Source organism: Echeneis naucrates, chromosome 22 (assembly GCF_900963305.1).
Source record: "Echeneis naucrates chromosome 22, fEcheNa1.1, whole genome shotgun sequence".
NCBI lineage: Eukaryota > Metazoa > Chordata > Actinopteri > Carangiformes > Echeneidae > Echeneis > Echeneis naucrates.
The window spans coordinates 4,159,931-4,176,457 of record NC_042532.1 but is presented as its reverse complement, the minus strand read 5'-3'; the positions used below and the strand labels follow the sequence as shown (position 1 = coordinate 4,176,457).

The following is a 16,527-nucleotide window of genomic DNA, read 5'->3' as shown; positions in this document are numbered from 1 at the left end:
TTTACCTTACTGTCACACCAAAAATCATTTGTTTTTTAAATTCAATTTAGAGGTTCTCATCTCTGGAATTCACTAAATGCAGAGAAACATAGAAATAGCAACATTGTGTGTAATATTTGCTGCATAGGAATTGTGCTTGATAAAAGGTTAGTTATACTAAAGACCAAGTCTATTTGTCACAAATTCTAACTGGGCTACAGTCCTGTAGTTCTATGGCAGAGGTTCTCGGTGGACATGCCAGACCTCATGTGAGGATATTAATAGTTATCCTTAACTATACATACACTCTCAGTGCTCACAACTTTCTGTATTTCTTGTGTCAAACGTGTACACGTGGTGTGATTTTGTGAATTCCTGTTTGATGCAGTTTGTGAAGACAAAAGCTCTCTGTAATATATTTGCTCTTATGTCACAATGCATAGTGCGACCGGTAGTCAGCACAATAAACGCTGGCCTGTGCTCGGATCGTGACTGCAGCCACCTTGTTGATCCGTGGGTGGACTGTGAACTGCGGTGTACAACTTTGGCACATATTCATGCACAGTGCAAATTCACTTCTGGGTGTGTCACTACATTTGAAAATACAATAGAGGGAAATCGAGTAATCGTTGCCATTGTTTGTTTGTTGGTACAATCACAGAGATGTTAAGGAATCCAAACTTTCAATAGCTACTTAGTTTTAGATATATTCCTCATTTATCTCACTTCTGTATGATCTTCCATTTTGAATTGTCTTGTCTATTTGCGAATCCTTTGACCCGTCCTCTGTGTCCTCTGTAGGTGCAGTATGTGATCCAAGGCTATCACAAAAGGAGGGAGTACATTGCTGCCTTTCTCAGCCACTTTGGAATGTGAGTGGAACACTGAGGACCACACCCTCCACTGCATCGAGCACACTGTCCCTGTTTTTACCACACCTGGTGTCACTTTGCAGAAATATATATGTGTGTATTGCAGGGGGGTGGTGGAGTATGACGCTGAAGGATTCACAAAACTCACCCTACTGCTCATGTGGAAAGACTTTTGCTTCCTAGTGCATGGTAGGAAACTAACGGAACCCTCACACACATTGACAGTGGTCTGATGCAGTCACAATGCTATCCTCCTTAATTATTTATCCTTCCATACGCTTATCCCTTTCTGCTTCTCTGCTTTCCATAGTGGATCTCCCGCTGTACTTCCCCAGGGACCAGCCCACCCTGACCTTCCAGTCTGTGTACCACTTCACCAACAGCGGCCAGCTTTATTCTCAGGTGCAGAAGTCATATCCTTATAGTCCACGCTGGGACGGTAACGAGATGGCCAAGAGGGCAAAGTAAGTTGAACAAGCTGTATTAAAATTCAGTCCCTTTTAGAAGCTGTGTCATTTCAACAGTATTGGTTTTAAAACCTTACATTGTCAAAGCTCCCATGTTTTACTCTGTTTCGTTTGAAGCCTTCCAAAGAAGATATATTTGTGGTTTTCAGAACCAGAAAACGTCTCAATCTAGTTTTACCTTTCTCTCAGGCTTCATTCTGGAGCCCTAGCAACAACAGGTCAGTCAGCCAATCAGGAGAAAGGATCAGATCTTCTCTTCCAATAGGCCGTATTTTCAGCGTTTGGATAAAGGAGATTTCAGTCACACAGTCAGAGAAAACAGGGGGCGGGGCTTGGGGTGTGGCTGAAGGCAGTAACTCTTTTGTTGTGACATCACAAAGTTGTAGAAATCCAGGCAGCTGATTTTAAGGCTCAGTTTCTGGAAACACACTGTAAGGTTCGATACTTTCACTGTATTTATATACAACCTAGATGTGATTTATGATCAAAGAACACATGAAAACGAATACTATTATTGAAGCTTTAATGATTTTCCACCTTAAACGTCCTGGTGAAATATGCCTCCTACCTCAAAAGTTGAAGTAGCAGCATGGTGTACAGGTCTTGAAATGCCCTTTTCTTGTGAAGCTGTTGAGCCTGTGAAAAATACTTTTATTAAAGCCCCACCAAGTCATTTCAAGTCAAGTCATCACAATGAGACAAAGGGAGACAGAACAGGACTTTAAGCATAAAGCATTTGTTGATATTCACAGATTTTGTTCCACCCTCAGTAAACATAAACTGGCAGAAACCCATTCAAGTAAATCTTTAAGCAAAGTGTGTGGTTTAAACAGTGTGTGGAAAAAATTAATAACTGCTGAGTGACTATAGAAAGCAATAGTTTATCTGTAGATTATCTGCTTGTGTGCTTTTGAGTTGACTTATCTGCTCAGCCTTCATTTTTCCCACTTAAAAATCAGTGAAACTCTTTGATGTTGCTTAACTCTTGCATTTGACTGTTATTATTTCAGCATGGTACATTTTGTTTAAAGGAAAATCCAACAATATTGTGGACGTTCTGATCGTCAGGTCGAGTTTTGCATTCACCAAATCGACTGGTGAGATTTTGGAAAGATCAGCACGCACACAGGAACTGGAGTGAGCTGAGCTGTCATGCAAATTGATAACATTTTTCAGTGTAACACCAACGTGGGAGAAATGTTACAGCAAGAAATTTGCACGTTTGCATGTTTTCACGCCAATGCAGATCGGGGCGCATAAATAATATCTAATAATAAACTACTGCAGACTCATATGACCCAGGTCGAAAAGGAGATTGTAGGCTTTTCTGTCGCCAAAGCCAGATGGTCAACCTTTGGCTTGATACACAAACCTGAATACACAACCTATGATGCGGCTTTTTCTTTTTTTAATCATATAGATTTCCTTTGTTTTTCTTTGGCTATGTTTGATACATCTCTTGTTTCTCACCCAGGAGAATTAGTGCAGAAACACTGCAAGTTTCCTGTACATTTGTTGTTGGAACAAGCAAAGACTCCCTGCCTTTCATCTGTACTTTGATACATACAATACTGGGGCTGGGACTGACCCAATGAATTTGTTAGACGCTTTAAAGCAGTTGAAACACAATTATTGTCACATTTTGATGTTTCACTTGCTGTCCTCCCCACATGCCCACCCCCGCCTTCCTCTCTCTTTCTCTCTGTCTCCCACCCAGGGCGTACTTCAAGAGCTTCATCCCTCAATTCCAAGAGGGAGCCTTCGCCAACGGGAAACTCTAGTGCTCTCTAGCTTAATGACATGCCTGGAGAGTTGCCTGTGGGAGGGTGTATGTAAGCGTGTGTTTGTGCATGCTATTGTGTACCTGTATATGAGTATGCACAGACGGTACAGCGCTTTTCACAATTGAACAGCACAGTGAGAATGATAGTGTGCGTTTTTGCACACAGGTTCTACATTGTTTGGCCTTGAAATTGCTGCCTGTCAGCGAGTAACTTCGCTTAATATTTTATTTTACTCATAGAGAGAAACCACTTGGCTGAGGAAGTTTAGTCATGCAGACCCTGCATAATGCTACAGCTATAATCACTGTTATCACTATTGCTAGCACTGTAAAGGCCCTTTATTTTGAAAGGAAAGTCCATATACTCACACAAGCTTTCTTTGACAACTTATTTTGTACAGTCTGCCTATCTGACCTGAAGGTAAATGCTGTTTCATTGTGTTGTGCCAATAATGTCTGGCTTCAAGCAGCCAAACTCCAGAGGCTCCCAGCACTCCATCCAGAGGGGCCCGGCTTAGTCAGCCAATGATTGATATGTAAACAATATGTAAACTATTAAGTACACGCAGATCTGTAGGGAGGATCCAACTTTGTTTCTGATTTTCTGCCACCAAGATCAGCTCTGCTGTCAATGGTCACCATCGTCATCCCCAATTTGCCTTGTAGTTGTTAAAATGCTGTCTGTGTTTTTTTTTGTTTTGGTTTGGTTTTTTTGTAAAAGCCTTGTCAGCTTTTCCTAACATCTTGGCTGTTGTACTGTAAGTGATTATATTCAGTCAAAATTTCTACCCAGTAAAAAAAGTTTCCTCCGACTTTGTGTTGTTGTTTTGTGTATAGCACTGCTGATACCATCTGGGTTTAATCGGAACCAAAGTGGTGTTTGCTGCCTCGCTTACTGTGGATAGAACAAGAAATCCTCCCAAGTCAAAGTCAGAATTCATCATTTGCTCACTTGTTTGTAGGTTTGTTGTTAACCCATAGAAAGACTCAAATACTTCAGTTGACAAATGATAAACTCAATCTTTTATTTTCTGGGGAGCATAAATGTCTCTTCTAAATTGAATTGTAATCCTTCTCATATTTGCTGAGGGTTTTCAGTCCGTACCATAGGTCTGTATTTTACAGTATGAAGCACAGGTCTTAAAGCATGTGGCATTCAGAGTGTGTCTGTGTGACTTTTATTATTAAAGGGATTGTACTATTGTATTCTGCTACTCCCTTTGAAAACCAGATGCGTTTGAAATTTGCAGTGTTGTTTTTATAGTTGGGCACTCTTTCAGATATTTGCAGTCACCTGATCGGGTATTGTGACCGAACAGGCTAACAGAGCTGCGGCACACTTCTGCCAAGAAATAACGGCACAAGTCGCAACCTTAGGTTTTATGTTTAAGCAAATGCATTTTCAGTGCATTTTGAAACAAGTGGAACAAGATTATTCAGGGTGCTGAATGGGAGTTACTGGCACACGTGTGCACCAACTGATGCAGGTGAATGTTTCCCTCCTTAAAGTTCCACCCTTAAAGTTAATCCACTTGGACACACCTTACTTTAGGGCCAAAACACCAATGGGTGATCAGACGAGATGCTGCCGTCCACAAGCCACAAAGGCACTGCAGGATAATTTTAAAGGAAACAGTTTTTTAAATCTCACGCCCATTATTATTTTTGCACCCTACAATGAAGCCTAAAGGAAATGTCTTTGCTCCAAATGGACATGATAATGTATTTAGAAACCACAGAGATGATGTGCATTGGTAAAGGAGTGTTTTTGAATATGATACTCTTGTATAATATGGAGCCACAGCCACAGCTCGGGGAGAGTGGCATTCTGTGTGCACGCGCACATGCATGGGTGTGCACATGCTTGTGCTTGAGCGAGCCAGTGTGAGTGCGTGCTTGCTTGTTTTCATCATTAAATATGAGGGTCATAGTTAGGGGTCCTTCCTGGCCTTAGGCGCAGCCCTTTGCTATATTTACTGTTGGTAATGCAGCAACTGTCAAGTCTAATTGCGAACTATAGGGTGAATGTATCTGGGGCATTTAATAGCATCAAGGCTCTTTATAAAATAATTAAAAAGCAAGATTCTTTTTGTCTTTTTGACTGCCCAACTTCATGTTTCTTCCTCTAACCTTTCCCGACCTGCTTTCAGAGCATCTACGCCGTCAGCTGCAGGATGAGTTGCTCCCATTTTGCAGAGCTGGGGGGAGGTTAGAGAGGGAAGAAGTTCAAAGGAGGGGTAGCGGGATGATGGCTCGCATCTTTAGAACAGGCGCAGAATAGAAGAATAGTTTTAAGTTGACAGCCAAGTCCAGAAACTGGAAAGGTGCCAAGTCATTTTAACGGCGCTGCGTGACGATGCAGATGGATCACTAAAATAAGTGTCAATCTGAACCAGCGCTTAAAAACACAAAGAAGAGATGGCTCCATTAGCTCCAAGTGTGTCTTAAATGATTCCGCTGAATGCAGACCATGACATTGCTGTGTGTCGAGTCTGGGCACGAAAAAGTAGTCCTGAAGTTTGCCCTCTGTCTCTGACATTGACTGAAGTTGACATAAGCCCTTTTAAATAACTTGTAAACAATTCCCTGCAAAGTGGCTTAAACTGTGTCACATTTGCGTTATTTAGGTAGCCTCCTCCCTCAAAAGTGTCTGCGCCTGAACAAGACTCACCTTTACATGCTCTTAAGCAACTTAACGTGGATTTATCCAGTGTAATGATCCTGTGAAGGTGCTGCTCTAGGTACCTTTTGAAGATGTGTTTCTCAGCCCTCTGAATCACGGTGCAGAGGTCTGCCAACCCTCCCAGCTAATACTCCAAATCCACTAATCCAGCCGGTCTTTAAGAGATCTCAACGGCAGTCGGATGGAATAATTAAGGGCTGGAATAATTAGCTTGAAATCTGTGGACGGGAGATGATTAAATTGATGAAAATGTTTTGGGGTTGTTTCCCCTTTGTTTTTTTGTTTGTTTGTTTTTGTGGCGGGTGGGGTGAGGAGGGGTGTCTTTTGTCGTGGTCCAGATGAGTTAATGCTTTGCCGGACTGGCACTGGATGTGGTGGTCATTTTCCCTCAGAGGATGAGCGGATGGGCGGTTGGTTGGTGTTTTAGCTTTATTTCAATCATTTGTTTGACTCTTGCATGGCTTGAGGTGAGACAGCTTCCCACCTGGACCAGCCAGTGTTCGGACACACGGTGGAGGTGGTGCTAACGCAGGCCTGTCTGCCCTTGAAGCAGGTGTTCTTAGCCGAAGGGAGCCAGCAAACATGAATATTAGCATTAGATTAACATTAACTGCTCTGGTGACAACCCTATAAGCAGCTAGCTCAGAGGCAGTAAGGACCTGCCAGCCTGGAGAACTGACAAGTGTGTGAAACAGGATCATTTAAAGCTTGAGCACCTTCCTGGGCAATAACCCCAGAGTTAGCTCATGGCATCACTCACCCCGCTTCACCTCAGAAGTTGGGCCAGTTGCCAAGAAACTTTTTGATGAGTAAAAAAAAGTATGTTGAAAGCAGACAAAAAGTTTGTGCTGGGAGTTTATAAAGAATGATAAAAGAAAGGGAGGGAAAGTGTGTGAGAGATGATTGAAAATCCTGAATCATCACCTCATGAACCGAGATGGTAAACAACCAGGGCAGCGGCGGCAGGGATGAGGTAATCAGAGGGAAACGCGGAGTCTCCACAAGGCCTGGATATGTCAGGGAGCAGTGAAGGCCGACAGCTGCCTCATTCTGCATTGTTTACTTTGTTCTCCTGTCCGAATCATCGCAATCCGTCAGCCTCGCCTGCTGACTCGGTTTTACATCTTTATTTTCATATGGCAGCCTTTTGACTTAACGTCTTCCTCCAGAAAAGACAAAAGGCAAACAGTTGGCCAAGTGAAAGGGGGAGGAAGGGGAGAAATCACAAACTCTGACTGTGGGGTACTTTGTATTTTTTCTGTAAGTACAAATTCAGAGTGACATATGGGGAGTTTCCCCCCCCCCCACCCCCTCATCTTCAGCATGTTTGGAGGGATGTTGCCGAAGAGGAGTGTGTGTGTGTTTGAGGAGGGGTTGGATTTCAGAAACTGTGCAGCATTTGCCATGCAGCGTAGGGTTGTTGATGCGAGCCATGTTGAGGATGATGGAGCTGAGAGGCTTAACTAATTTTGGAAAGAGAGAGCAGGAGGAGGGGAGCGGAGGGGGGATTTGGGGCCTTTTGTTACAGCCTGTTTGATCTGGGAATTTGGGGGGGAAAAAATGGCCCAGAGATGTCGTGAAAATGAGAGAATTACTGCTCCGGTCCCTCACTCTTCTTTTTCATCAAACTCGGAGTAGCACGGGAATTCTAATGCACACTCAAGCAGCAGATATTCTTCTACCCCCCCCCCCCTTCACCCCACCTCCCTTCTTGCTTACAGATAATAACTGGATCTAGTTAAACCCTGATTGTTAATTGCTAATTACTCCTCGTACACTCTGAAGCCAGGAGAGCGTAGCTAAGCTGATCAAATGAGTCTTTGCTCTGGAGCTTGTAGGTTTTGCTGTTTTGTCTCGCACTGGTGTTGTTGAGGCGTTCTTGATGGGCTTGTTTTCACTGGCTTTTGACGAGATAAAAGCCGATATCTGTCGAAGAGTGAAAAGTCTTTTTGTGTGTGTGTGTGTGTGTGTGTGTTGAGGGGGGGGCTGCCCTCCTCATAATTTTCCCCTGGGTGTGCTCGTCACAGACACTTGATTTAAAGCTTTCATGGGTGAAGGGAAACACTTCCCGCAGGTATTTTTTCTCTAGAATTCAGCGCTCAGTTCCCCTGAATTAAACAAGCCGCTTGGCATTAGCTCAGTGTGTTTGATTGTCGTAAAAAATGAGGTTCAATTTGCTTAAAAATTTGAACTGGCACAGCTTTAATGGAGGTTTTAAAGGCAATGTTTGGCAACATCGCGCATTTTCACAGAACAACCTCAGAATGATTTTATCATCAGGAGAGCTCGGCCATGCTCACTTACTTAACTTCATTTGCTGCTCTCGCTGTACGCGTGCTGTTTCACTCTTCTTGCTTTTCATCATACAGCTTGCTCCCTCTTCATTTTTCCCTCCTTCATCCCTCCATCCTTCCATCCTTCCCTCCACCAGCTACCTGAGGAGCTGTCAGTCTGGATTGCCGCACTGTCAGTTCAGCCTGTCAGACTGAGACACGCGTTCTGATCAGCCATGGACACTGATAGACCTGTCAGGTGAGATGACAGCCGCGAGTGAAGACATGCGCAGACAGGTACATGTAATGTGACAAGACTCTTTCATCCCTCCGCCGCCACCACCCATTCCAACTTCCCGTCCCTCCTGCCCCTTAAATCCAAAAAGTAAATACCCATGTATTTGGAAGTTAGGAGAGTGCACGACTGATGAGCGTGTTTGCAGACGAGCCGGGAGAAAGTTTTCTTTTGAGGCTGAGTGGTTGTGATGCAGCCACGTGATGAGGTGCAGCATCAGTTTAGTCTCATGTCGGCTTGTAGTTCGAATGTTATTTCTGCACGTTCAGCACGAATTTCATTTCATCAACAAACCATCTTCTAATGACAATTAGGCAAACAGACGATTTACACAGCTTAACATAATTTACTTGGATGGGACAGAGTACACTCCTGATTGATTCTTTACAATAAGACTTAAATGGCACAAATTTTCTCTCGGGACTGACAGAAGCACACGAGTTACACCAAGTTTATGTTTGACTGAATATTCATTTATTAGTATTTATATCCACTTTACTACACTACTCAGTTTAAAATGGCATGTTTGCCAACACATGAGCAGGTACATAGAAAATAATGTACGGTATTTTCTGTATGTTCATATCCACAGTAGTATTTTTGGCTCTAGGCCACCATATCTGAGACAGCACCTACATTGACCAACGCAAACACTGAAGGAGAATGAGACAAATATCTATCACTGAAATTGGAATCCACATAAGGTGAGACGCAAGCCCGCATAGCTTCTTGCAACTAGATCTTGCATCTTTTCGACACCGGTGTCACATCGCGTCAGTGTCACATATTGGTTTACCAATGTGATTAGATACAAAGCCTTATCCAAAACCCTACATATGAGCAACGATCTAAAATTAAGCACAGAAGCTTAGCAGCGTGATGGTAGAGTCAACATGTGACACAGGCAGAAAAATAAAAATGGAAGTCAGTGTGTTTGCCCTTCTCTCCATTCAGCACCCACACTGTTTAAGTGTGTCCACACATCAGTGCTCAGTGGCAGCTCCACCACATCAGATCCACCCGCTGCACAACATCTGTGCAGCTGTAAGCTGCTGACCTCTATCTGCTCCTGTAGCCCACTGGGTCACGTCCTAAAGGACGAAGAGCAAAAACACAAAAACAGGTACTAACACCGGGGGTGTTGCAACAAATGAATTAAGAGCAAAGGTTGAGTGAAGGTGGGAGGAAAGGGGGGGGGGGAGTTGGGGCTGATGGTGGTGGTGGGAGGGTGGGGGATGGCTCGTGCCAAGTGACACAAACACCCCTTGGCAGCCTAATTAAATTTTCCACTTTTCCACACTCACATTAAGCCTCCATCGAGCCGGAAGGAATGGACGCACCGGAGGAGTCGACCCCAGGAAGAAGATCCCCCACCCCCGCTTCCTCCTCCTTCCTTCACATTCTTCTGTGCAATTTCATAATTCTGTTTGATGTGTGTGTGTGTGTTCAAACACAAGAGTCTCAGTTGATGACTTCACTTTGTTGTTCCATGAAGACATTAAGGCTTCAGGAGAGGTGCAGTACGTTCCACTGTGTACTTCCTGACTGACAGGTGTCTCTGCAGCATCAGTGTGTGGTGACTGCTCCCCCCACTCCACTTTCAAGCCAGACTCCACCCTGATGGGGAAATTTGCCTTTATTTATTTATTTATTTTGCTCCAAACAGCTGAAGAGATGCCAGTGAGCCTCAAAACATCCCTTCAGAAATCCACTGGTAATGTCACTGACTCTGTGGCCATGCTTTTCTGCAATTTGTGCAGTCCTAACTAAAAAAAAAAAAAAAAAAAAAACGATTAATGATGAGAAGCTATGGAAGTCTGCATCAGCCTGAATCCACTCGGGTCAACGCAGTGGAAAATTATATACTGTTCAGCTGTTTTACTCTTCATCAAAGGAGAAATCACGTCACATTTGGTTTCTTTTTGTTCATATATTTTTGACCTGTTTTCTTGTGTATAAAAAATACAACTTTGCCACAGAGGTTTGATTATTTTTGGATGCTCATTTCCATCTCAGCTTTGATGATGGAAAAAAAATACTGATTCTCCAGTTAGAGAGGAAAACAACTTTTTCACCTTGCTTGCTTTGATTATTCCAGTAATTGATTTCTGTCATTTGAAAAAACTATAATTCATTAACCTGAAAGGCAGATTATTTCAGAAAATGAATCTCTTGTGCAACATGTTTAACATCTTATGGTGTGGCAACTTTGGAGAATGGGCAAGTTTAACTATATCAATCATTTTCTAAAAATGTCTTATGCAGACATTCATGGGCCTTAGAGGAAGAAGCTTGTTGACTTCAGGGATCACCATGTATAAAGCCATTGGTTGAATTTCTCTGGAATTTGGTATTTTGTACAGAGGAACCATCATCAAATTTTTAGAATGCTGACAGGCTGGACTACAAATGTGAGTCTGAGAAATGTTACCTGCTGAATCAGTTTGTTTCCCAGCTCTTCATGTGTACGTTAAAATGTCCTTGAGCAGGGCTCTGAACCCCGATTTTCCCCTGATATAATACCAGTCTCATTTCATTTACATCAGGGTTACCTGTGCCTACAGTCACCCAGAATCACTGACGTGGTGAACAGAGAAAGACAGTAAGCTAATGAAAAGGCCTACTGTAATGGTAGGTTCAGGTACAATAGGCACTGATGTTTGTCCCTGTCAATTACAGCCAATAGCCTGGAATTTGATGATGGTTAAAATGCTTGAATGATGAGCCAACTTCCTGAGGAGCACAGTGACTACTTTATCCCACACGCCTACTGAGGCCTCATTTTGCTCTTATCGTCTTGTTTTTTGTTTTTTGTTTTTTTTTTTTCAGACTGTGTTGGCTTTTGCTTTTCCAATTACATTTCTGTGTCAGATTTGGCAATATATGGAAGAGACGAAATGTAATTAAGTTATCAGAATATGTCAAGCAGTTATCACAGAGACAGCACTGTGGCCAGTAATGAAAGCTAAACAGTTACAGCACTGATATCTTCCTGTCTGATTTTCCACTGAGGACTCAGATAAATCAGCTAATACAATGTGGATAATGTTAGAGGGAGGATGAGCTTCAGAGAAGCATGTTAAGATCTTGGCTTTTGTGGAGAAATCAGTATGGAAACACAGAAAAATGCAAGAGTGCAGCTAAAGATATGCCAGTAGCTATAATCTTCCTGGGCTTTAAACGCACACAAAGAGAAGTTTTCCATCACCACTCTGCATCTTAAATGAGTTTGCTGGATTTACGGTAACATCATGATTCAACTTTAATTGTAAAAACATTCTTGAGGCTTGTTTTAAACACTTTTACCACTTCCTGTTGTTCCTGTTCCTTGTTGCACAGGAAGTGATGTGTTTGTGTTTCCAGACATCCAGAAGAAATGGTTGGTTAGTTAGTTAGCACAACAGATCAAAAGCCATGAAACTCAGAAATATATCGTCACTGTACTGCCCCCACACTTTTACTTTGACAGGTTCTGGGAAGTGTAGTGCAGGAAAACCAAACATCATTAAAAGATTCATGCTTAATGCGGGATGTAAATCAGCCTTACATATTACATCATACATAGTTAAAGGTGGTGTCCTGTTTAAACTCCATACTGACTTGGTCGAAGTGATAACAGTTCCTCAGCTGAGGTCAAACGCCAGCAGGACAACTCAGTTCCTCAACCAAAACCCATTAACATTCCAGGCTGTGCAGCCCTCAGACCAGCATACACATAAATTATACTGACAACCTTGTTGACGGAGTGCGATAAACTTGCCCATTGTGCGTGTACCATGGCTGCACACAGACACGTCTCTCAGAAAACACTATTCGATTTGACTCTTTCGGGCCAACAACGAGGAAAACAACACACAGAAAGACCAAAATAAAATAATATGCAGATTTAGAGCCGATTTTTGTCAGGCAGCCAACATTTTCCTTTTCTATGTTTCTATGGTTGAGTAACGTGGAGAGAGAGGGGGGTGGGGACTTGTGTTTTCTTCCACTAAAAACAAGCAGTCCAGTAAAAGTGGAAGGAATGGCGCGCTGTTGTTTACTTGTGAGCTGCAGGTGGCTGTGTTGACCGCCCAGTGCCTGCTCAGAAGTCCCCCGACCACTCATGGTCTTTTCTTTCGCGGACCCTGTTATTTGTTCACTTCTTCCACCACATGCTCCAACATTTCCCCTTCTCTCTCTGCTGTTTTCGCCTGAGCAGCGTTCCATTCTTCTTTGTCTCGAGGTGCGGCGTGCCTGTGACGCACTTCCTTCCATTGTATCAGGAACTGATACCTTAATGCTTGTGAAGTTACTGTCAAGAGTGTGACCAATGTGTTGATTGGAAGGTACTGTACGCTTACTAGACGTTTTTCTGTGTGCTCCCACTTGGCTATCTGCCTGCTGTGCCTTGATTACACAAAACTGTCTGATAAACGACAGAATTAAGCATTTCGCTTCACTGCAATCTCCTGTGACACAGAGGATTCCAGATTTGCCAGCTACTGGACAAGCTAACTGAGTTTGAGTCAGAGGAGGTCATTGTGATTATTTATCTGCTGGAGCAAACAGGCAAGAAAACATTTGGTTGCTACGTGATGCCTTTTAATAAGATGCTTTTACCCCCTAATTCCTATCTCACAGCGATCCCTGCGCCGCTGCTCTCACCGACGAAATCAAATGGGTAAAGTGCATTTGTCCACTGTTAAAAAAAAAAAAGAGAGAGAGAGAGATTGAGCTTCATATCCAGAAGTGTTCCTGTGTGGGCGGAGTTTCAGGTTCAGTTTAGCCCAACAGGAAAGTAAGTGGTTCCCCCTACTGCTACCTTTTCTTTTAACCAGGCTAATTAATCTATCTATATATAAACAACTAAAACTAACAAGCATCTGAACATAATCTATATTCAGCATATTTAGCATTTAGCTCAGTAATTAGCATGAAAAAACTTTGGCCTTTCCCTTCGTATTTACACGTGAACAAAATCAATCAATGCTTTTATCGGTAAAATCCTCGCTCTCTTGATGACAGTTAGGTGAGGACTGATTACTGCTCTAGTGTCTTTACATATGAAGCCGGAAGTCAGAAAGTCAAACCTTAAAATGGTTCCATGTGGTCTATCCCACAATACTGTGTGGAAACTTACAGTCAGGATAACTAGCAAAAAACTGTGCAAAGCAAAACTAAATAAACAGACATTTCATTTAAATTTTAATTAAAAACTGCCATAGCGTGAGGACAGCAAAACAGCTTAGCATAGCAACTGCTCCTTATTCACCAGAGGAGTATAAAGCACAAGTTGTGGGAGGTGCTGGACTATTTGTTTGCCAAGTTAAAAATACTATCTGTTTCTCGGTTAGCTTAGCACTCCCTGCTGAAATGTGTCTTGATCACTTCACTTTGCGTGTTTTCACAGTGAATCAGTTTGAAATCTAGCAGGGGGTCATGGAAGAAGAACCACAGCCACAGTTAGCCGTCCAACAATGAGTTTCACTTCTCAGTGAGGTAACCAACTCCTTTCACAGTGTTCTGCTCGTAGAAGGGAACATTATTGGACTTCATTATCAACATGACAATAACTTGTTTTCCCAGCCCCAGAATCCTGCGAACCTTTTGATTAAATCGCATTTTTGTCACCGCCAGTAACGACGTCACCACCTCAAAACACTGATGAAATCAAAAATCTTCCTCTCTAGTGGTGGACCACATGAGCCTAAAGAGAGCCCCACGCGCTACAAAAGGATTATCCTGTGAGTAGGTTGCAACTCGGCCAGTTTAAAGAAATCAAACGCGGTGACCAGAAAGGGAACGTAACCAGGTGCCTTTTCATTTGCCGATGACTGGTTTACCACAGCAGATTGACAGCTGAGGAACCAGCACCCTACATGTTCACACATGTGCTTGTTCCTGTGCAGAGAGTCCTGCCTGAAGTGTGCACGCACACCCACACCCCTTCCCTCTCATTACACTCATTTAACCCCACAACACAATACTTCCCCATCGTCTCACTACCGTAATTATTGCCTTAATTATTTAATGGCAGATCTTTGTTAATTACTCCTCAGCAGTGTCATATTTTGAGTTGATTATTTTAATAAGGGATTTATGGTGGACAATCTGATAATTGCTGCTCATTTGTTGAGTACACTGTTGACACTGTTGTGCAATTAATATATTAGTGATGTAATATCAAAAACTGTAGTTCAGTGATACGACCAGTTTATTTAATCAGTTGTAGCAAGTGATTAAAATATTAAAGATCCAAATTAACTGTTAATTAAATTGACCCAATAACCGTGTTGCACCCACAATTGTTGCCCCACAATAAGAAGGTAGCAGGTTCAGTTCCCGGCCTGGGGCCTTTCTGTGCGGAGTTTGAATGTTTTCCCCGTGCTTGTATGGGTTCCCTCCAGGTACTCCGGTTTCCTCCTAACATCCAAAGACATCATGTTCAGGTTAACTGGTGACTCTAAATTGTCCGTAGGTCTGAGTGTGAGTGGTTGTTGGTCTCTGTCTGTCTCTGTGTGTTGAGACAACCAGAGTGAGCTGGGATTGGCTCCAGCAGCCCCTGCGAACAGGAAACAGATAAGTAGAAAATGAATGAATTTATATTTGGTTTTTAAACCAGAGCAACTGACATTCTGCTTTCATATAATTAACCAACTGTGGGAGAGAGATTGAAAAAAAGAAAGAAAGGAAAAGCATCAAGATAAATAAGACTCAGACAACCAGCTCAGTCCTACAAAACACATGATGCTGTTTCCTCAAGGTCTTTGGTTTGACCATCTCTTCATCATTACTCTCATTAATGTTTAATTTTTATGGAGCAGGATAGAACAGGTGTTTTCCCAGTCAGAGTAGGTTCTGTTCATGGCAGGTAAAAATTGTCTGCTTGTGTAAAAATGTTGACGTGCCCCTTTTAATTGTGTTCTCTCCAGATGCACACATTCCAAAGTATTTTGGACCACATCAGCCCCCTTCATTAATTTCCAGCTCTCACCGAACACTTGCACACATACATAAAAATTATTTTTGCAAACTGGATCTTGTGCACAGGGTAAAGCCTTCATACGCTGAAGAAAGGCTAACAGGAGATAAATGTTTCTGTCCGTGTGTGAACAAAAAAATGTTCTCAAGCAGCTGCTGTTTTTTAGTTATTTATTCATTTATTTTCTGCATACCTGAATGTGATTGGCCTGATTGAAGGATATGAAGCTAGTGAATTCATATTTTTCTCTCCACAATCCCACACTCTACAGGTCAAGAACGATCAAATTAATCCTCTGCGCTGTTGTGCCTCACTGCTTTACAGGAGTCACCAAGGCAACCAATAAATGAAATCACTGAAGGATAGTTACTTTAATTCACAGGAGCTGTCTGCCAGTCTGGCATCTAGCCTCTTTTTAAAGCCTTGTTCCTGCACAGTGGGCCTCCTGATGAAGCTTCTGATTAGATTTCAATTTAAGTCTAATTTGCATAACACACTTTGACAAGAGAACTCATATTTGCCACTGCATTGTTAGACCAAACCGCAGATTCAATAGATTTCATGTTGTCAACAATGTGGGAAAAAGAAAAGGGAGAATGTTGCTCACTGGCAGCTTCCTGTAATGTGCATTGAATTTAGCAGGCGCGCATTGCTGCTTCTTTGCTCTGCTGCATCATGCAACACAACAAAGCATATGTGTGTTAACAGACTACTAACCCAACAATAAAGCCACTGTGAGTTCAACCAACTCTCTACCCCCTAGTCAGCACTTTGGTGTCTACACGTGTCCTGCTCCAACACCTGATCCATGAGATTAGCTGTGCTGATCATGTTGAGCTATTATCTAGGTTAAGGTATTACACTATGACAGATGAGTGACGCTGTAGGGAAGAAAACAATGAGAAGGCAAGGGCGAAAAGAAAAACAGAGATATGTAACAATATCTAATAGTGAACTCTGAACTTGCTAACTCCCAGGAAAGATTTCAATTCAGAGAAAAGTCTACTCCTCTCTGTTCAGCTGAGCTGTTCTCCTGCCAATAATTGAGCTATAAAGTGACTCAGTAATACAGTAAATGCTGTGAATGCGCCTTACAGTAGGTTATGTTTTATTTGGATGTATTTCTTCCTTCACAAATGTAAATGGGTTTCTTTGCTCTCAGACACAACACCTGAATATAATCCACTGGGACTAATGGCAGCAAACTGTGTGAA

General features: G+C 42.5%; 1 protein-coding gene across 1 annotated transcript in view; it reads left to right on the top strand.

Annotated features, from left to right (window-relative positions):
- Positions 1 to 3,913, top strand: part of babam2 (BRISC and BRCA1 A complex member 2) — a 71,590-nt gene extending 67,677 nt beyond the window's left edge. The window contains exons 9-12 of the mRNA XM_029493430.1: positions 781 to 851; positions 958 to 1,040; positions 1,162 to 1,315; positions 3,036 to 3,913. Of these exons, the coding sequence (XP_029349290.1) occupies positions 781 to 851; positions 958 to 1,040; positions 1,162 to 1,315; positions 3,036 to 3,099 (372 nt within the window). The 3' untranslated portion in view covers positions 3,100 to 3,913. The remainder of the gene's footprint in view (positions 1 to 780; positions 852 to 957; positions 1,041 to 1,161; positions 1,316 to 3,035) is intronic.
- The last annotated feature ends 12,614 nt before the right edge of the window (positions 3,914 to 16,527 follow it).